The sequence below is a fragment of the Lepidochelys kempii genome, chromosome 21 (assembly GCF_965140285.1).
Source record: "Lepidochelys kempii isolate rLepKem1 chromosome 21, rLepKem1.hap1, whole genome shotgun sequence".
NCBI lineage: Eukaryota > Metazoa > Chordata > Testudines > Cheloniidae > Lepidochelys > Lepidochelys kempii.
Genome location: NC_136400.1, coordinates 14,595,425 through 14,617,300, shown reverse-complemented (window position 1 = coordinate 14,617,300; position 21,876 = coordinate 14,595,425). Strand labels below are relative to the sequence as shown.

The following is a 21,876-nucleotide window of genomic DNA, read 5'->3' as shown; positions in this document are numbered from 1 at the left end:
CCACCATCAGCCAGTGAATCTAGAGCCATCTTTGCACTACACAGAGGTCAAATGTAAAAGTTAAAGGGATCTGGGAATCAGAGGATGTCATGTCACACCAAAGTTATCTTAACAATCCTCCCCAAGAAGAGAAAATCACAGACTGAGCAATGACCAGTGAGATTGTGTAAGATCCTATAGGTCTAGAACCCAGGTCTGCAGAGCATCTAGGTAGCTAACTGCACCACGCTGCCTCCCAGCGGCAGTTGCAATTAGTTAGCACTCCATTGCCCGTCACTCTCTGTGTCCACAGACCATGGGAAGTCCTGCCTCAAGGAGTCTGACAGGCAGCAGCCTCATGGCTCCTGATTGGCTCCCCACCCTCTATAAACCCAAGGGGCATTCCAGGAAATATTTAAACAACAGGAGGGGAGGGATAGCTCAGTGTTTTGAGCATTGGCCTGCTAAACCCAGGGTTGTGAGTTCAATCCTTGAGGGGGCCATTTAGGGATCTGGGGCAAAAATTAGGGATTGGTCCCGCTTTGAGCAGGGGGTTGGACTAGAGGACCTCCTGAGGTCCCTTCCAAACCTGATATTCTATAATTCTATGAACAGTGTGGATTTGCTGTAGCTGTCACAACCATTCCTGCTCCTGGCTTGGACCTTGGCTTGATTTGGACTTTGCCTCTTGACCTGGAGCCTGACTTGAATTCTGACTCTTAGTATCCACCCTGGTCTGGAAGCTGATTATGAACTCCTCTACTATTCCCGGCCTTAGGTTTGACTCTGCTCTGACCCTTGGTCGTGACTGCCCTGACAGACTGCCACCATCAAGAGATGCTTTCTTAATCAGGAAGCGAGCAACCACATGGAAAGTGAGATCCTACCCTCTTGTAGGGAGGGGATGGCCAAGGACTCAAAGACTTAGGCATTCTTAGCTCCAGTTGGTGCTCACTCTGAATGACTGAGTGTCAACGATGTGAAAGTTCATGGGAAGCAAACTTCAAAGTAGCTCATGTAAATTTTTATGGAAACCAAATTTTGTATTTGCATGCACGTGCAATTATTTATGCTGTGAAGTTCTCCCATGCTCCTCCAGTCTGAGAAGAGAAACAATACACATGACTTAGCTGCCTAACTCAGCTCAGCTGCTTACAGAGAATAGTACACAGTCAAGACACAGAATTTTTAAAGAGGTGCAAGAAAAGTTGGTAAATTTTTCAAAATAAATAAATTGGTGTAAGTCACAAATGTCCTGCAAGCAGAAATGGAGGCTCTATTCACTGAATGCGTTGGACCACGTGCTCAGCTGGGGTAGATCCACTAAAGTCAACAGAGATATGTCCGTTTACATCGGATGAAGATCTGGCCCAGAATGTGTACAGAATTTTTCACTTATCTTGAACTAAGAATCTCAAATTATGGTATCACCCAGGTGATATGTGCACTGCCCCGTTCATCTTTAACGCTCCCTTTAAGTGCTTGAGTCATTTCCTCTCTTCTAATTTCCCTGTTCTCATGAGCTTGTGATTATCTCGCTGGTGGTGCACTGCATGAAGGAGCCTGCAGAAAAATTAAGTGCGCTGTATTATTCCTAAAACTAAAGAGCAGGGGTGGATGGAAAATATGATGCTGGGGTATGTGCTACCTGTCATCCCCAACTCAACTTCTTTGGGATTCACCATCAGTGCTCCCAAGCCTACTGGATTCTGCAGGATGCCACATGTTTTGGCTTAATTCGGCTGTTTCTGCATTGCCAAGTTAGATGTTCCAGGGACGCGACAGAAAGAGACAAACACCCCCCCACACACACGCACACAAAAGACCTGCTGTAATCTTACAAAGGTGTACCTAAGCTGGAAGCCAGGAAATCTGACCCCACTGGAGTCAATTGGTGTTTTTCTATTGCTTTCGTTCGGGCCATGACTTCAGTCCCTGAGTCCCGGTGTCCCCTCATCCTCCATTGCAGGGCTGCTGTTTCCTTCCAATATAAGCAGCCTGGTGGCACGTTAAAGACTCAGCTTCATGTTGCTTCTCAGCGGGACCCTGGCAGGAGGCAAGCACCGTAGCTCACAGACCCATAGTTCAGATTGTAATCTCTTCCAGAAGAGGCCCATATCTTCTTGCCTGTTTGCATTGGGCCTAGAACACTATAGGCTCTAAATAAAAAATCACACACACACACTCTCTAGAGTGTTAGCCATGGGATAACTCCCTATATGTTTTCCATTGACCTTTATTAAGGGGACTCGTGACCCTTAACTCTCTCACATATGCACATGAGTATCCAGGACTTGTTACAGTTCCCCTGGTGACTGAGAAGATTAATGATGGGTCCCAGATGTTACATACGGTAGATGTGTCAGCACTCCGACACACCTGATGAGCTACAGTGAGGATCCATCTAAAATGGGCTGAGAATGGCAAGTATAAAACTAATGATCTATAATCACAGAATCATAGAATCTCAGGGTTGGAAGGGACCTCAGCAGGTCATCTAGTCCCACCCCCTGCTCAAAGCAGGACCAAACCCAACTAAATCATCCCAGCCAGGGCTTTGTCAAGCCTGATCTTAAAAACCTCTAAGGAAGGAGATTCCACCATATCCCTAGGGAACCCATTCCAGTGCTTCACCACCCTCCTAGTGAAAAAGTTTTTCCTAATATCCAACCTAAATCTTTTTTGTTGCCCTCCACTGGACTCTCTCCGATTTTTCCACATCCTTCTTTTAGTGTGGGGTCCAAAACTGGACACAGTACTCCAGATGAGGCCTCACCAATGCTGAATACAGGGGAATGATCAGTCCCTCAATCTGCTAGCAATGCCCCTACTTATACAGCCCAAAATGCTGTAAGCCTTCTTGGCAACAAGGGCACACTGTTGACTCGTATCCAGCTTCTTGTCCACTGTAACCCCTAGGTCCTTTTCTGCAGAACTACTGCCTAGCCATTCAGTCCCTAGTCTGTAGCAGTGCACGGGTTTCTTCTGTCTTAAGTGCAGGGCTCTGCACTTGTCCTTGTTGAAGGACAAGTGTCATATCTAGGCAGCCCTCACTGTGGTAGCTGGGCACCAAGAAAGGAACCTAGATAGACAATAGGGTCTGATTCTGGTCTTCCTTGATACCTGTGTCACTCCACTGACTTCAGAAAGTTCCTCCTGATTAATGCTGGGGTAAGTGAGAGCTGGATAAAACCTGGGGGTAGAGGATGGGTATCAGAGGGATAATGTTGCCTCCCGGTGCAGAATGTAGGGCCTCACTCATTGCTCCCGTAGGAAAACAAGGTTGTTTTTATTTTTTCCTAATGACTCCCATAAGCAAAGTGTTCAGAGAAACAGGACAATACCCAATCAGTCATTTTGAGAGCCTCTGGGAACCAACAAGTCATGCTCTTAGCTATGTCTCTTCCCTCTCTCGATGGTACTGACCTGGCTCCCTCACCTGAGTATCTAAGCACCTCACACTCATATTGATCCTCCTACACTCTTGGGAAGTAGGATAGTGCTCTTATTCCCATTGTCCACAGCAGGAATGGAAGCACAGAGAGGCTAGGTGACTTGCCAAAGGTCACACAGGGAGCCAGTGGAAGAGCAGGGTCTTGACCCCAAGCCTTAGCCTAGTGTCCTAAGTGCTGGACTATTCTTCCTCATGCATGTCAGTGTTACATAGATAGGTTGGCCCAGGTCCTCAGGTCTAGTGCAGCAGCTTTTCATTGCACCACAAATAGATTATGGTGACCAAGGGAGGGTTGCCCCAGATGTAAGGGGTATGACTGGGAAGTCCCTGCATCCCATGGGGCTAGTGGCAGCAAGCACAACTTAGAACAGCCTGCAAGCTGCTTGCAGAAGGACTGTCCTGACCTGGCCCTGCCCGGCCTAGCCTAGAGTAGGCTCAGGCTGGGGGTATAGGCCATCTTTGCATGCCCTGTCCAGAAGTGGGCTGTGCCCTGCTCTGCCATAGCCATATGAGAAATGACCCACTGCACGGTGCCTTGTAAGGGCCCAGGCTGATGGCCCGGGGCTCTTCGCAGTTACTGCTGCACAAATCAGAAGCTCCATCCCTGGAGACAAGGGAGCGAGCGGGCTGTGAGCAGGGAGCGAGGCCACCCGCCATCCCAAAGTGCAGGGGTAAAGGCTGGCTCCTCCACGCCTGAACGGGTGTCACGTCTAGAGCAGCTTTTGCTGCACTGTCCGCGTCGGGGGCAGGGCTGTCTTTATCTCCGGTTTGGGCAGCATCCAGTGCACTGATGCCACAGTGGCGAGCACGGTATCAGAGCCTAAATAGAACAAGGGCCTTGATCCTGGCGGGGACCTCGGGGCGTTCTTTGGTGACTGACTGAGCCGGTCATAAGAGGGGCAGCTGGGCCAGATGCCCGGATTCCCAGAACCTCCATTAGCCGATCAACCACTTCTGTTCCTTTTAGGATCCTGTACGGGGAGCTGGCTAGAGGAGGGCCTGGTTACGATCTCAGGGAAAGGCATCCAGAGGCCCCTGGCTGACAGACAGTGAGGGCTCCAGGCCAGCTGGTGCAGCGGCTCCTCTTGAGCTTGGATCCCTCGGTGGGTGTGACTTGGTCACTGTGTCACCCATCCCTGTCCCTTCTGAAAGGAGGGGGGAGCGGCTGGCTCTGGGGGCTGGTCCTGGACTGGGCCCTCTTGCGTCTGTGGTGTGAGTTCAGCAGTGCTCAGTAGTGGCCAAAGGCTGCTACCATCTCAGGGCAGGTAAGCAGCCAGCCCCCTCTCCCCAAGGTTCCTCCTTGCCACCCTCCAGCCTTCTGTCACCTGTCCCCCTGTCTCTGTTTCCCATCCCCAAGGCCTCCCCCCATTAGCCTCTGTAAGGTCTCCCCCTTCTAAGGCTCCTCCAAGAGCCTCCTCCTCCTGGTCCCAATCCCCTTTCCCAAGGGCCTTCCTCCTCCCAGGCACTCCCTCTCCAAACCCCACTCTCCCAGGCCTCCCCAGTCCTGGGGCCCCCAACCCCCATTTATCTGCCTCCTGGAGGCGGGGGTAGAAGGAGAAGTTTCTGCAGCTGGGTAGAGAGTGGCCCCTCCTGGCAAGAAGCTGCGCCTGCAGCCATCGTCCGCTTGCCTTGGTCCATCTGGCTGGTCTGCGGGTGGCAGGGAGACCGGGCCGGCGCTAGGCAGAAGCAGACAAAGCAATTGCTTAGGGCCCCGAGCAACTCAAGGGGGGCCCTATTTGCTTTTTATTATGAGAACTTGCCTGTTTTAGTATGGGGGGGGGGGAAGATATTCCTGCTTAGGGCCCCCAATGGTGCTGGCTCTGCGGGAAGAAGGTGAAAGCCACCTCACACCCTGCACTTCTGCACTCTCTAACACCCCTCCCTCAGCCAAAAGCGGGAGCTCAACACACCATTGCCCCCTGGGGCAGACGTGCCACCGTGCTCCCCTGTAATTAGTGAGGGCTTTGCTGATGGCCCCTGTTGCTATGGTTATATATTATTTGTATTACTGCAGCACTTAGGAGCCCCAGCCCTGGACCAGATGGCGCCAGGTGCTGTACATTATATAGCAGGTGTATTATGGTAGCACCTAGCAGCCCCAGCCATGGGCCAGGTCCCCATGGCACCAGGTGCTGTACAGACACAGAACAAAGAGACACCCCCTGTCCCAAAGAGCATCAACCTGAGTCACTTTGTCAGGGTGAAAGCCAGCACTCCCATCCAGCCGACCCCTGGACTTTAGTACTTCCAGGACCTTCATTCCAGCTTCAGCCCTCTCTGACGTAGGTTCCTCCCTGGTCTCCGTTAGCCTATGGAGGCAGAACTGGCCTAAGCTCCTGTATCAGCCCATGGGAAAGGACCAGAGTCGAGAGTCTGCCTGTTTCCCCGGGCTGAAGGCACTCTGCCCTTGAGTCTGTGCTTGCACATTTCTGCCTGATTCTCTGAGTTGCTGAGCACCCCCAGATCCCCTTCCTAAGCCAAGGCTATGTCTACACTAGGAAAAAAAGTATTTATTATGGTAGCACCTAGGAAGCCGGTCATGGCACACGACCCCATTGTGCTAGGCACTGTACAACCACTAAACGGAGATGGACTTGGCCCCAACAAGCTTACAGTCTAACACGTGTGCACTAGTGTGTTAAAATCCTAGGGTAGACAGGGCACGTTGTCATTTTCACACGTCAGCTGGGGAGCCTAGGGTTTACCTCAACCTGCTAATGTGTTAAAACAACAACTTGCCTTGTCTGCTGTGGGATTTTAACACGTGTTATGAACACACCCTTCTCCTCGTGGAGACAAGGCGCTGGAGGGTGTCAGTGTCCAGGGCTTTCAGTTCAGCACATTCCATGTGCACTATAAGCCTCTGCTCCCCCACCGCCACCCCAACAACACAACTCAGTTTGACATTTAACGATTGTCAAATATTGCCACGCCCAGTGTGGGCATTTGTCAGTAGCTCACTTTCCTTCCTATCACAGGGAAGTGCTCCTCTCTCCTTGTCCGACTAACTCAGGTGTTTGACAAATCCCCTGCAGAAACTCGGGGATCCAGGCACTTCTTTGATCCCCCTCCTGGGAGTCACTCCTCCCGGTGTCTGGCTGTCTCCTGAGGCTTTGACAAGGGAGCATCTCCCTGTGCCAGGCTGCTTGCTGTGCTGAGCAGTAAGTGTGAAGCCAAAGATCCCCCAGGGAAGGACTTGATTGCAGGGTTCCGTGCGAGGAAAGTTCCTTAGCCTGTCAGCAGTCTTTTCACTGTGCTGCAATCCCAACTTGTATCATGGTTGCACAATTCCGACCGGAGGGGTTTTGGAGGTGGCTGTGGCTGGGATAACAAGGCCCTTTTGTTTCCACCAAGGGCACCAAGTGTGGAGTTTAAGCCCAGGGTTGATTTCACTTCCTGAGCATCCTTCCGCGGAGGATTTCCCTGAGCCGTCTGTGCCAAGAGCAGCGTTGATTGCAGTTCAAACAGAGCCCAACAATCTTTTCCACTGGGTCTTGTTCAGCGGCTAATGGATAGAGAATGTGTTTGTGACTGGGGCTCGCAGGCCTTGCCTGGGGGTTTGCAAGAGCTGATTGGAAACTGGAAGCAGGACGAGGGGCCTCTTGCAGGTCTGATTTGTGGGCTGGCAAAGCTGCTGGGGCAGAGATTGAGCTGAGCCCCTGGAGAATTCTGGGACAAGCCTGAAAGACAGGTTTTCCCCTTTCCCCAAAATACGCCCAGTTTTGCTCCACTGCGATTACTGCCCCATGCAGGCATCAGGAGCTCCCAGGAAGTCTGTGGTGGGACAGGGACTCAGACCTGGGTCTCCCAAGTCCCAGGTTAGTGCCCTGACCAGTGGGCCCTCCTCCAACCCATTCTGCTGGAAGCCCTTGAAGAATAATACCTGCCCTTCATACTCAGGTGTGTAAGGTATCCGAAGCCAATCAAGAGGGAGAACATGACTATGTGACCTGGACTGGGCTGGCCCGTTGGAGCTTCAGTGTTTGCAGCTCTCCAGAAAGGACTGGGTGTTTGCATGCGCACCACCATCAGGAGCTGCTTTGCAGACGCATGTGGCCAGGCTGGAGCCCACGCTGGAGCGGAGTACCTCTGAGCTGGGTGTCTTGCTCTGCCCTGAACCTATGGCCCAGGGTCCTCAATTCATTCATTATTTGCTAAGTCGTCCTCATTTCCAAGCTCCACTGAAGCCAACAGGCCAGGTCCTGACTCAAGCAAAGCATCCAGGAGCTTTGCCTGAGCAAAGCGCTGAGGCTTCGGGTCCTAGACATTACTAAGTTATCAGAAAGGTTTCTCTGCAGTGACATCACCTCCTTCTCTCACCACAGGGAACTTTTTTCCTGTTATGAGAGAGTGGGTAACTGAACTGAGCCTGTCAAGATAAACTCAGATAGGACGAGAGACAATTGCCTTTGAGGCAGCAATTAAGACATTTCTGGTGAGATCAGCTCCACTCAAGCTGGAGCAGATATGCACGCGGGTGCAAAGAGACGGCTTCATCACTTTACCTAGCTCCTTGCCAGGAAGTGCGGTCTCAGATGGGAGCAGGGAGGCTCCCATGCCCTGCCTGTGCCATTCCCGGATCCTCAAACATAGTAAGGGCAGCTGTACAGAGTTCTCCCTGGGCATTGCCACCTTCCTTTCAGCCTCTCTGCTGGGCCAATGCCAGCCTTGCAAGAGAAAATGCAGCAGGCCCCCCTGGTTCTGGGTTAGGATCGAGCAGACAGGGCCCCAGCAAGACGCTGCCCATGGTATTGTAGTGGCTTTCTCATTTTCCATAGATCAGAGGCAGTTTAATGTTCTCCCTGCACCTAAACAGTCGGTGACCCTGCATTCTGTCTGTGAGACGCTGCAGGCAGATTTACACGCTGTTGTTAAATCTGCCTGTATCCTGCAGCGAGATATGAACTGGGGCAGACAGACAGCAACCCTGCCAGCGAGCTAACGGAGCGCCCCCCGGGCCTGCTCAGCTGGAGCGCTGAGAGGCTTTCATGTCCTGTGCAAACATCCATTTGTTAGGGCGGGTTTCTGAAGCCATCCGAGTCTCTGTGGGCTTGTCTACGTGAGAAACTCGCAGCAGTTCAGCGGTTGGGGCACTCGCCCGGAGGCTGAGGGAGAGAGAGAGACCCACAGGCAAGCTCCACTGTGTCACAGCCTTTCTGAGTGACCTTGGACAAGTCACTTAGTCTCCCAAGCTTGGACCTGCAGAAGGGGCTTAGGCGTTGCGACGATAACCACAGGGACAATATTATGTTCCACAAAACCAAGTTGGGCACCAAGGCTCTCTATAGAAGGAAGGTGTTGATGCTGACACCTTAGAATGTAGTAAATGAAGCCGGGACACATGGAATGGGAGCTAGCCAAGGGGGCTGCCAATGAGAGTGCTATGTCCCTCCCTGCTCTGGGCTTGGTGCCCAAGTCCGGGCTGCAGGGGGGGCACCTGGCTCTTCTTATGATTCACGCACGGGGGGAAGATAGGCGTTCAGGCCCAGCACACGACTTTGGCGGTCGATCTGCTACGGGTGCTCGGAGGCCCCCACGCAAAACAGCTGTGGGGGTGGGGGAGAAGAGGAGGGCCACCCTGATAACCTTCAGTGCAGGGGTTAGGGCGCTCTCCCCTGGGAGGTGGCTGATCCCTGTTCAAACGCTTCCCCCTCATCTGGCAGAGAGGGACTTGACCTGGGAGTCACCCAGGTCTCGGGTGCATACCATAATCTTCAGTCCAGTGTTATCAGGAAGGGGGTCCTCCTCCCCCTCCCATTTGGTGTGGAGTTAGGGCGGCCTCTGAAGACACCTCCTGGATCGAGCCCCACACATGACCTAGGCAGCCGAGCTCTTGTCTTCCCCGGTTTGTGAACTGCCCTGGGGCTTAGGTGGGAGATAGCGCCCCAGCACCTAAAGTGAGGTGCACTGCACGTGCGCAGAGGCAGAAACATAGGCACCGAGGCTACTTTTACTCCAAAAACAAAAGCGCCAAGCAATTTGAGGTGTGTGTCTACAGGGTTAGGTAGCAGCCAGTGGGAGTTTTGTGGAGCACAATGGTGCCTAAAAAAAATGGTACTGTGCCTCAGTTTCCCCCATACGATGGGGATAATAGCACTACCCTACCTCCCAGCCATGTTGGGAGGACAAATACAGCGAAGATTGTGAGCTTCTCAGATCCTACGGTGTTGGGGGCTACATGGGTGGATACGACAGAGAGGTTTAAAGTCAGACCTGGTCTGTATTAATATGGGTATAACAGGGCCATGCAGGTGGCCTGTCTACACTATGGACAGAGGTCTGATTGCAGCATTGCAGACATACCTGAGCTAGTTGTAATCTAGCTAGTGACTCTGCAGCAGCTTGGGCTTTAGTGTGGGCGGGTGGCCTGAGCGCTCACATGGCAAACCAGTGCTGTCACGGCTCTGCTGCTGTTACCCGAGCTGGCTGGATTCCAGCTAGCTCGGGCATGCTGCGGTCACAGGAGTAAAGGACAGCTAACCCGACCCCAAGCTCTGAGATGTAAGCGTTCTGCTATTATGAACAGCTCGGGGGATAGATGGCTCTGGTTCTGCTGCGTGAGTGATCTGCCTTACTTCTCCTTAATTGAGACAGAAATGTAGGCCCGTTTGCTAGCTCTGTCTGTATCAATTTAGTCCCTGTCTTCTACAGCAGGATAGCGTCTGCAGCTGTCTCACCACCATCCCTAGCTAGCAGCCAATCAGTGTTTCCCCTCAGTACCACCGAAAGGCAAAGGATGGTGAAATCCTCACGCACCATGTTATCGTGAGTAAAACTGAGCTTAACTCTGCCACCCAAGGCTCACGTACACAAGGACCATTCAGATTAAATTAGAAGTAGAGACTCCAATAGAAATCAGAGTCCTATCGTGGCAGCAGCTGTCTACACACTGTAAGAGGCTGTCCCTGGCCTGAGGAGTTGACAAACTACGTAGTCAAATCAGGATTATCCTCCTTCTACAGAGGCACTGCCCCAGGTCACACAGGAAGTCTGTGACTCACTGAGGTGGTATTTGGAGCCAGATCTTCTGCGACTCAGCTCATGTCTTTAACCACAACACCATCCTTCTCTCAGCCGCTTCCCCTTATGCTCTGGGGGATAGTCCACCCTCTGTGTCAGCTTCTTCCTTTCTTATGGCTCAAAGCTAGACGGGGGCAAAAAAATGTAAATTCTTTTTCCCTCGACATTTTGAAAAATGTATAGTCTTTTTAAACTTCCTGTGAAATGTCTTTTTCTATGAAAATGTAATGTGAAAACGATTAGCTTTTGAAAACCGTTTTCAATAAAGTGGTATGGTATGGGGTAAGAGAGATCTGGTTTCCAAAAAACCAAGCAATAATATGTATCTGAATGAAAATGAAAACATTTTATCAAAACAATTACAGTTCTTCGTTTCCATTGTTTAGCCCCGCCTCCTCCACCCCCCAAAAACCAGAAATTTTCAACAAAACCAAAGTTTCCACCAAAGATTTTGTTTTGGTTAAAAAGCTATTAATTGTCCAAAAATGTTTTGACGAAAAATTTTGACCAGGTTTTCTTAAAACACAGCCTTGGGCTTCAGTAAGTTTTGGTGTCCTGATCTCTTGAAGAAAAAACAATGTGCTAAACTTTCCCCTGCATTATATTCCATGTAACTGTGTTAACAGGGTATAAGCCAGGGCAGAAATTTGTCCATAGTCATTTATCATATAGGGTCCTAGGCAGCAAGACACATCAAACTATCCTGTTTATTTCTTATGGGTAAAAGAGTGAATCTCATTGCGGCTCCAGTGAACTTGGAGGATATCACTGATTTTTGGTAGATTTTGCTGTTGGTAGAGTTTGTTTGAAGAATTTTGATGGAACAGTTTTCTGTCAGAAAATGCAATTTTGTCAGAGCCTAAACATGTCACAGGAACATGTCAATTTCAACAAAATTTTTGACAGGAAAAAGTTGAAACAAATCATTTTGATTTTCTCACTTTTCAACCAGGTTTGGTTTGACTTTATCATTTTGAGTCATTTTGTTTTGACTTTAATATCCAATTAAAATCTTAATTTTAATATTACATTATAGTTACAGATAATATTCCGTATAATCCATATGTTCCACATTTTAATTACGATGCTTTGACTTTATCAAAATGAAATGTTTGCACCTTATTGAAATGAAACAGTTTGACATTACTGAAACAAAATCTTTGAATTGTTCTGAATGGAAATCTTTCAGAATTTTTGTTCCAGGGGAAATTTGGAACAAAACCAAATTTCAAAGGCGGAATTTCTCATGGAACAGAATTTCTAGTTTCTGACCAGCTCCAGTCATTGGGCTTTCATGACTGTAAAGAGTAGTTGGACTAGGACCTGAACTCCTGCAACCCAGAGAGCGTGTTCTGAGATACAGTCTGATGGATGCTCACCGTCGATGCTCCCTTCCTCTTTGTCTTTGGTTTCTAGGTCAGGCATTCATATCTAATCTGGGACCCCAGGAACTCAGTCATTCCTGGCTGGCGGCTGTTCAGCACGTCTATATGAAATAAGATGATGGGTCTTAGTCCAGTTACATTGTTAGAAACACCATCAGAACTGGCAGTTGGCAACCTTGGGCTACAGAAATGAACTACCCTCAAGGTCCCATAAGAGGTGCTGCCGGGTCACGGTTGCAGCACCTGTCCTGGGCACGGTTTGGAACATTGCACTATGGCTTCCCCTTGCTTTAATTGCTTTTTACAGACCAGCTCCGTCTCCAGGGCTGTCAATTTCTCGAGTCAGCGGCAAGAAACCCACTTAACTAACAATATAGGCACATCATGAAATGCTGGGTGAACCTGTTACTCTGTTTCTTTCCCCCAGACGCCTGGATGCAAACCTGATTTCCGTGGTGCCCAAGAAGAGCTTTGAGGGGCTGCCCTCCTTGCGTCACTTGTGGCTGGATGATAATGCCCTGACAGAGATCCCTGTCCAAGCTCTCAACAACCTTCCAGCCCTGCAGGCCATGACGCTGGCTCTCAACCTGATCTGGCATATTCCTGACTACGCCTTCCAGAACCTCAGCAGCCTCGTTGTACTGTAAGCTCTCGACATGCACTGTACATTTATAGGCTGTTTATATTTTTGTGTGTGTGAGAATGAGCAATGCCACGCTCTAGTGGTCAGGCCAAGACGATATGGATGTAAGACCTACTGTTGCTGCCACATAAAGGAGATCTCCTTTTGCTCAAATGATAGCAACCAGTGTTTTGAATCGAGCTGATTTTAAAAATGCTAATTATTTGTCCTATGAATTTTTTTAATTGCTTTTCTTTCTAAATTTTCCACAATTTTTTTTCAGTTTTTCCATGGAAAACCATGGATGTTTTCATGTTTTGAAAACTGGTTTGTGTAAAAATGTTCCGGTTTTGCAAACCAAAACCCCACACGTTTTAATGAAAATGTGCACCAAAAAGTTTCTGGCTTTTCATTTAAAAAAAAGTGGGAAATGTCTACCAAAGTTTCTGCAGAACTTTTTGGTTTTTTGTCCAAAAGTCCTTTTTTGTTGGAAAGAAACTTTGACCAAAAACTTTCCTAACCACTCTGGGTTTGGGAGGTGAAGTACAACAGTTCTGACCTCAGCACTGTGTGTGTGAGAGAGATAAAGTGACCAGTGGCTATGGGCTACTATTCTTTGTAATAATTCTAAACCTACTGTGACAAAGTTCCTGCTCTACCTTGGTGGGTCTTGCGCTTATTGGCGGATTTGCTCGCCTTGGAGCTTCACGGCAGCCCTCAGCTTGGCCGTTTTTCTGAACCCACAGTCCAGGTCGACTCCTCCTGTGTCTGACCAGGAGTTGGGAGGATTTGGGGGGAACCCGGGCCCGCCCTCTACTCTGGGTTCCAGCCCAGGGCCCTGTGGAATGCAGCTGTCTAGAGTGCCGCCTGGAACAGCTGTGTGACAGCTACAACTCCCTGGGCTACTTCCCCATGGCCTCCTCCCAACACCTTCTGTATCCTCACCATAGGACCTTCCTCCTGGTTTCTGATAATGCTTGTACCCCTCAGTCCTCCGACAGTTCGCGTTCTCACTCTCAGCTCCTAGTGCCTCTTGCTCCCAGCTCCTCACACGCACACCACAAACTGAAGTGAGCTTCTTTTTAAAACACAGGTGCCCTGATTAGCCTGCCTTAATTGATTCTAGCAGCTTCTTGATTGGCTGCAGGTGTTCTAATCAGCCTGTCTTAATTGTCTCCAGAAGGTTCCTGATTGTTCTGGAACCTTCCTTGTTACCTTACCCAGGGAAAAGGGACCTACTTAGCCTGGGGCTAATATATCTGCCTTCTATTACTCTCCTATAGCCATCTGGCCCGACGCTATCACACTACTTGGTACTTTCTAGATTCTTTTTACGGTGCCATTGGAATGTAAAGACATAATTTACAGTATATTGAACAGTCTAGGAAAATGACACTGCTTCCAATGACTGCTCCATTCCAGATGGAATACATTTATTTCACAGGCACTGAGAAACAGTAAACACTCTACAATCTATAATTATATGGCAAACGGATGCCTTTGTAATTTCATACTGGGAAGTGTCCCTTACATTAACTGGGGGCTTACATGTTATTTGTCTTCTAAATGGAAACCTACATCTGCAAATTAGTTGGCAATTTATTGGTTGGTGTTGATTAGTAAGTTAAAGTGTAATTGCCAAGTAGCCCAGAACCCCTGTATGTACATCCAATAGTTACAGGCTTACAGGCTTGCTTATGGGACATAAAATGGAGTGCTATCGTATTCATGTGTTTTGTAGCCAGCAATAAAGTATCATCAGCATTTGGTGCTCAGGGAAAGCTTAGCAATTGCTTAGCTCTCAGAAGAAAAAGCGTTTGCTGAAGCCTTATAGAAATATGCACTTTACAAACTTTTATTAAATATTCAACTGCTTAGATGGAAGGTAAAGGCACATTGGGGAGAAATAGCTTGAGAAATGTTGGATAATCAGTTTGTTTTCACACAGGATTGAGTTCAGTCTTTGAGGGGGTCCTTTAGGGATCTGGGACAAAAATTGGGGATCGGTCCTGCTTTGAGCAGGGAGTTGGACTAGATGACCTCCTGAGGTCCCTTCCAACCCTGATAGCCTATGAGGATAGGACCAAATGTCGTCATCTCAAGGCACTTGCAGTCATCAGTTCAACCACTGGTGATGCCCTTTGGCTTCAATTGCCTTTTGAACTGTTATCTCAACCTCAGAAGCATGGTGCTCTCATACTGGGAATCCCAAACCTTGGGTGGGAAAAAACTTCTTCGCTATGGTGGGAAAGCAGAAGAGGCCTTGACCACAAGACGGAAAGGAGCACCCTCCCGCAGATGGCTGGGTATGGGACATGTGTAGGAGCCTAACCCAACGTTGTGGGAGATCATTCAGGATTTCTGTGGGACTCACAAGCGTTCCACAGAGCCAGCCACACAAATTGCCGCCATGCTCACAGTTTCCCCGTGTCGGCACTTAGCCCACAGAAGATCTGATGTTCCCCTTGTGCCCTGACCTGTGAGCTGCCTTGCTCCATGCTCAGCCTCCGACGAGGCTAATAAACTTTCCAAAACCTCAGCAAAGAATCTCAGCCCACCAGCCAGTAAAACTTCCCCACCGCCATGCAGAGTGCATGTGTCTGTCCAGGTGTGAGTGTGCAAACTTGCAAATGCAGGGAGAAGAGAGGCTAGCCGCTGCCATAAACTTAAGTACCCTTCTAGTCTGGGAGTTATTTAACATAAGCACCTGTAGGAGAGGGGAGCTAAGAGCAGATGTGGAGGAGTACCGGGAAAAAGCTGTCATTTATAGGCTGATTAATGCTCACAGACGCCCCTCATCAGGAGAACATGACCTTCCCAGATGCAGCAATGTGTTTTCCTGCTCTGCACACTTTGGACCTTTTGGAAAGACACAGCTGAACCATCCGGTGATGATGGGATGAATCCACAGCAAAATATACCTGCTTCAATCTGGAATAAATTAGGGGCTTCAGCCTCTGCTTATAAATTACACCCCTTCGCTGAGGAATTCCCTGACCTGTTCCCATTTCTGGTGCAGGTTTGTAACAAGGGTTGCAGAGTATTTTGAAAGCAGGCCCCTATGTAATCACTCCACCATGCTCCCCTTCACTGTCTTTGATAACTGCAGCTTCCTTTGCTGTGAGTGTTAGCGCAGTGATGTTGAGGGCTGGTTTGTTTGATATGGGGGGTAGGAGGCCTGAAGGGGTTGGGAATGGGACACTAAGACTTTCCCTCCGGAGTCTGACCCAGCATGACAGGGACAGAATGTCACTTAGCATCTGTGAGTAGGGCTGGTCGAAAAATTTCCATCAAAACTGGTTTTTGACTGAAAATTGGGATTTTGACAAAATAATTTTTCTTTTCATTAAAAATCAGAAGGGCTAAAACCAGAAATATTTCAATTTGGGTATGTTACCACCGTTCATCATGGGAATTGTAGTTTATCATAGAAATGTTCGACTGGAAGAGACCTCGGTAGGTCATCTAGTCCAGGCTCCTGCTCTGAGGCAGGACTAAGTATTATCTAGACCATCCCTGACAGGTGTTTGTCTAACCTGTTCCTAGAAACTTCCAGTGATGGAGTTTCCATAATCTCCCTAGGCAACTTGTTGCAGTGCTTAACTAATGTACCCTCGCAGGAAGCTGTTCCTAAAGTCTAACCTAAATCTCCCCTGCTGCAATTTAAGCCCATTACATCTTGGCCTGTCTTCCATAGTTAAGGAGAACAATATATCACTTTCCTCTTTAAAACATCCTTTTATGTACTTAAAGACTGTTATCATGTCCTCTCTGTCTTCTCTTCTCCAGACTAAACAAACCCAGATTTTTCAGTCTTGCCTTGTCATCTTTTCTATGATCTTTAATCATCTTTGTTGATCTCCTCTGGACTTTTTCCAATGTACTCACATCTTTCCTGAAGCATGGTGCCCAGAACTGGACACAGAACTCCAGCTGAGGCCTCGCCAGTGCTGAGTGGAAGAATTACTTCTCATGTCTAGCTTTAGTTACGCCATGTCCTCATTCTCCTCTATGGGCTGAACTCCCAGGCTGGACTGCGTCTTCCAGGATGCACCACTACCAGGGACTCCCATGCCACACTGCCTCCCCCGCTCCTTGGGGCATCATGAACATACTGCCGTGCTTAGGAGAATGGCTTTTCCTGGTGGGCATCCTCTCTTACTCTCCCCACGAACCAAGCAGGGAGTATCTAACCTGCTGCCTTTCCCTAGGGAGAGAGATGGGAGGACACAAAGACAAGCCCTGGCTACAATTACCCGGGAATGGATGGAGAGGTGGATTGACCAGGCTGAGATGGTGGCACCTAGCCTGTCGCTCCAGGCAGAGCGGTCCTCGCTGTGTTTTGTTCTTTCAAAGGCCTAATAAATGCAGCTGCCTGGGGTAGAGGGTGAGGTTCAGTCAGCCTCCGGCGTTTGTGTGGGGAGATCTGGACTCTGTCACCATGCCATGGGGGGGGGGGGTGCAGCTTCATTTCCTCGTGTCAGCATGACCCTGAGCAGAGCGGCTAAAAGGTGACTGGGCCCTGGAGTCTGAGCTGCCCTCTGGCCCTGGAGCCGGTTGAAGGGCGTGCTTCCATTGCAGTGCTGCTGGCTTGGTAACGACCATGGGCCATCCTGCTCTCAGTCACAAGCGGGGGAATTCCTCTGACGTTACCGCAGGCCTACACCAGCACGAGTGATGCCAGGACCCCCGGAGCCCTGTCTTGTCACATGGCCAAGAGTGCTCAACTCCATGACAAACAGCCTGACCCAGGTGCCCGTCCCCTTGGTATCAAAGGGTTGGCCTTCCGGCTTGCTGTGCTTTGCATTGAGCGAGCTCTCACTCAGTCCCTCTGCTCTTCAGCATAGGAGGGATGAAAATGGGGCAGATGCCACTCAAAAGTGGGGGAGAGGAACTGGAATGGCAGTATCGCCTGCCCCTAAATATCCAGACGTCCCTCCAGGAACATGCTGTGTATTCAGGTCCCCACAGGCTTTGGGAAGTCGTGCCAGGGGGGATGGGTCAAGTCAGGGATCAGCTGCTCTCTGTGCCGGTCACATGGGGAAATACACTCTTCTGCTATTACTACCAGTGGGGTTCCGCTCTGTGAAGGAGGCTTGCTTCATACCCAAGAGAGAAGGCTTCTATGTTTGGGAATCCAACTTGAGACACCAGGGGCCTGATTTCCAGGGGGGCAGGGGAAGCTGAGCACCCCTAGCTCAAGTTGACTTCAGTGGAAGCTTTAGGGACTCAGCATCCCTGAATATCAGACCCCCAGTGTCTCAAGCTGGGATTCCCAAACTTCGGGTCTTCTGATAAAATGGCCGTAGCATTGGTATGAATCTCCATGTGCCTCAGTTTTCGCATCTGTAAAGTGGGGTAATGATCCACAGTTTCGTAAGACACCTTGGAACCTTTATTATTAAGAAAAAATATTGCCTAGAGCGTCTGGGCTCCATGTCTTGGCCTTTTAGTCCACAAAAGCTGATTCTCTCTCTGAGGGCTGAGCACGTTGCCTGTAGAAAAGTGAATTTGCATCTCTAGTACCCGTAGAAGAGATTAATAGCGCTCTATGAAATCCCCTGCTGCTGCTGTCAATTCCATCTGATTTTATTCATCTCCAAATGAGTCTAACCACTGCTACCAGCTGCTCGGGGTTGTCCAGGTGAATTTGCACAGTTCCTGTGACCAGATGCCCCTACTGATCTGTGGCAGATTGGGACTTTGAATGGTTTTTGCCCATGACATTCCCCTATGTCATCTGAGATGTTCACAGTGCACTGACAAGATCCCGACTCATTTCAGACGTTGAATTTGATCCAAGGCAATGGAATACAAGTGACTGATGGAAAATGAAGCTGGTCATATTGGTCCTTCAAGAGAGAAAATGGAAACATTTAGAAATGAAAGCGATGGAGAATCCACCACTTTCCTTGGTAGTTTGTGCCAATGGTTAATCACCCTCACTGTTAAAAACTTGTTTTTAATTTGAATTTGTCTGGCCTTAACTTCCAATCATTGATGAGAACATAAGAACGGCCCTACTGGGTCAGACCAAAGGTCCATCTAGCCCAGTATCCTGTCTTGGCCAATGCCAGGTGCCCCAGAGGGAATGAACAGAACAGGTCACCATCAAGTGATCCACCCCCTGTCTCCCATTCCCGGCATCTGGCAAAAAGAGGCTAGGGACACCATCACCATTGATTCTTGTTCTGCCTTTCTCCCCTTGATCTAAGAGCCTGTCGTACCCCATATTTTCTCCCCATGAAGGCATTTACACACTGTGATCAAGTCACCTCTTGATCTTTTTAATAAGCTAATTGGATTGCATTTCTTAAGTTTCCCACTCTAAAGCATTTTTTTCGGCCCACAAGTCATTTTTATGGCTCTTCTCTGCACTGTTTCCAAAATTTCAACATTGTTTTTAAAATGTGGACACCAGAATTGGACGCAGTATTCTTGTATTGGTCCCACCAGACGTAAAATCACCTCCTTACTCACTACTCCCCTGTTGATACATCCTAGGGTTCTTAACAGACTGGTATCATTGGCACTAATTCTTTCCCCTTGTTTGTAGTTGTTGCACTTAATAGGCAGAAAGACCAAGCTGCTCTCTTCCCCAGAGACTTCCAAGCGGCAGGGGAAGCTTGCACTGCTACTGTCTGTGCCATGCTTGTTGCTAGACACAGGACTTTGTTCTCTGGGGCTCCTTTCACCCACAGGAAAACTTATTTGAAAATAAGAATGAAAAGGAAAACGATTTGCCAGAAGACTTCCGAAAGGAGAATTTGGAATAAATCCTGTTTTAATAGGGTGCAGGGCTACAGCCTGTTTAGAGAGCTTTTAATAGGACGAGAGACACCCCCCCCTCCATCGGGAATTGCTATTTGTTCTTTATTGGAGGCAGGTGGCTCCTGTAATTTTTTCCTGATGTGCCTTTCCAGTTTCCCAGACTGCAGTGCAGTCACCGCAGATGCAAGGCTGTATCTCTCCTGCTTGCTTTTCTGATGGAGAGAAACATGTTCAACAACAAAACATGCCTCTTTTCAGCAGAGTGCATGTGCTCGCAGGGGAGGAAGCCCATTTCAAAGTGCAGACAGCAACAGTGATGCATGCTACCCGCATGCCAATGTAAACTCTCAGCGTTCCTTCTGGATGCCACACCAGTGGGGAAACCAACGCTGACTCCTCAATGAGTTGGATCCCTGTTTCAGGCAGATCTGCTGGATTTCTCTTTGCTTGATCTCCAAACGTCTTCAAGCCAAGTTTAAGCAAAACCGGCTCAGTCTTCGTTTCATTCCTCTTCACTGATATGGCCTGAATGAAACTGATGGGATCCTGCAGCTCAAACATTTCTAAACCTAGAAAAATCCAGTCGGGCTTGATTTCTGGTCCTAATGAATGACCAGATTCTTCCACCTTTACTCACATTCAGTTATCATGATGGCACATCCCAAAGGGACGTTGTCTCCTTGGAGATGGAGCGCTGCCCGGATTAAACTCTATCTAGGACATTCAGTGCTACCTTACTCCTCAAGTGGTCCCCTTGAAATGGATGGAAGGACTGGTTGAGAAAGCTGCTACCCAACAGGAGTCAGGGAAGCAGAATCTGGCCCCATAGGAGGAAGATTGCTGTTTTTAAAGCCATGAATGTTCCAAGTCAAGGCGTATGCACATGGGTGGGTGGGAAGATGTTACCTATTTGTTTCTCTTTGTGATGCCCTGTAAAGGTGTAGAACACTGGCCAGGATGCCTCTGTTAAGACTGCCTGAGATGAGAGAGGATGCATAACAAGACCTTCATTTCCCCAACCTGTCTGTCCAAATGAAAGCTCTGCATTCTGTACGGCTCTCTGCCAGCCCCTCCTAGGGAATGCTACTTAATACGTCACATGCCAGGCCTGGAAGGTGAGTAATTTGGGGCTGGATCCCAGGGGAAACGAGGTCCACAGCTGCAGACCCAGCACATCTAGAATCATAGAATTGTAGAATATCAGGGTTGGAAGGGACCTCAGGAGGTCATCTAGTCCAAACCCTTGCTCAAAGCAGGACCAATCCCCAACTAAATCATCCCAGCCAGGTCTTTGTCAAGCCGAGCCTTAAAAACCTCAAAGGAAGGAGATTCCACCACCTCCCTAGGTAACCCGTTCCAGTGCTTCACCACCCTCCTAGTGAAAAAGTTTTTCCTAATATCCAGCCTAAACCTCCCCCACTGCAACTTGAGACCATTACTCCTCATTCTGTCATCAGCTACCACTGAGAACAGTCTAGAAATGTCCCTGCTACCTGAATTGCAAGCCCTGTCTTTCCTGTTTCCTCATGCCCATGCTTGTCATTTCAAATGAACAGATGCACTAGAGGATTGGGGGTTTTGTTTTGCACCTCACTCTTTTGGCTTCCCCCATCCCTGGGAACATGCAGTGAGGCAATAGCTACAGTAGATCCAAACATTTGGCTTGGTGAGAGCATTATCCAGGGTCAGAGGGACTCAAATGACTGGCGTCATCTTAGTGTGAAAGCCCAAAGTGATGTAAGGGCAACTTGATCTGAAAATGCCCCATAAAATGTGGCGGAGGAAACCATCTGGACGGGGAACATATTTTTTTGTGACAAAGAGAAATAGCTCCTCTAATCTCCTGACTTGGAGTTTTATCTAAATCTTTCTCCTCCTCGGAGAATCACAATTGAGCCAAGTTTTCTTGCAGCTGCTTTTTCTTCTCCCCCACTTACCTCTGGGAGCAGACAGTAAATTTTGCTGCACGGCCCCACCCTCGTGTCTCCCCAGAATCTGTGTGTTCTCATCAGAATCACTGGATGGAAATGTGCTTTTCTGGGAGAGTCAAGCTGGTTTCCAAACTGCGCTCCGATCCTCACAGCCCTTCATTTAACTACCACGCAGAGCCTGCTTCCTCCCCGGCTCCTAAACCCTCCTGCTTTTACCGTGGAACATTTGGCTTTGGGAACAGTGTGTGCTCGGTGATACTTCCTGCACTCAAATCCAGGTGCAGGGAGAGAATTTTTTCTCTGAGCCAAGGCAGATTTAGAGCAAGCACAAGAAACACCAATGTCATTGATCCACCTGCTAGCGCGGCCCCAGGCCATTTTAAAGAGGCTGTATTCCAGGACACCATAGGTTGGGGAATAGATCGATGGTAATAGATTAATGCTTTAAATCACAGCGGATGCAGAGTCTGTCTGTGTCTGAATGTGAGGGGCTTGGTATTTATCAGGGGCGAGGCCCCAGGCACATAAAATGGACCGATCTACTGAAGTGGACCACAGCAAATATTCTGTCCCCCTGAGCTGCTACTAGGCTGGTGAGTCCTTACTCATGTGAGGATCCCCACTGGAATCAAGGGCACTACTCAGGTGAGCAAGGACTCACAGTCTGGGTGTCCCCTGGGTGTTGCCTTCTCTGCTTTACAGCATGTCTCCGGG

At 49.0% G+C, this 21,876-nt stretch overlaps 1 protein-coding gene across 3 annotated transcripts in view; it reads left to right on the top strand.

Annotated features, from left to right (window-relative positions):
* LGR6 (leucine rich repeat containing G protein-coupled receptor 6) overlaps positions 1-21,876 on the top strand; it is a 206,248-nt gene that overhangs the window by 121,760 nt on the left and 62,612 nt on the right. For all 3 annotated transcript variants that reach the window (XM_073320016.2, XM_073320018.2, XM_073320017.2), the window contains exon 5: positions 12,266-12,481. In XM_073320016.2, coding sequence (XP_073176117.2) covers positions 12,266-12,481 — 216 coding nt within the window. The remainder of the gene's footprint in view (positions 1-12,265; positions 12,482-21,876) is intronic.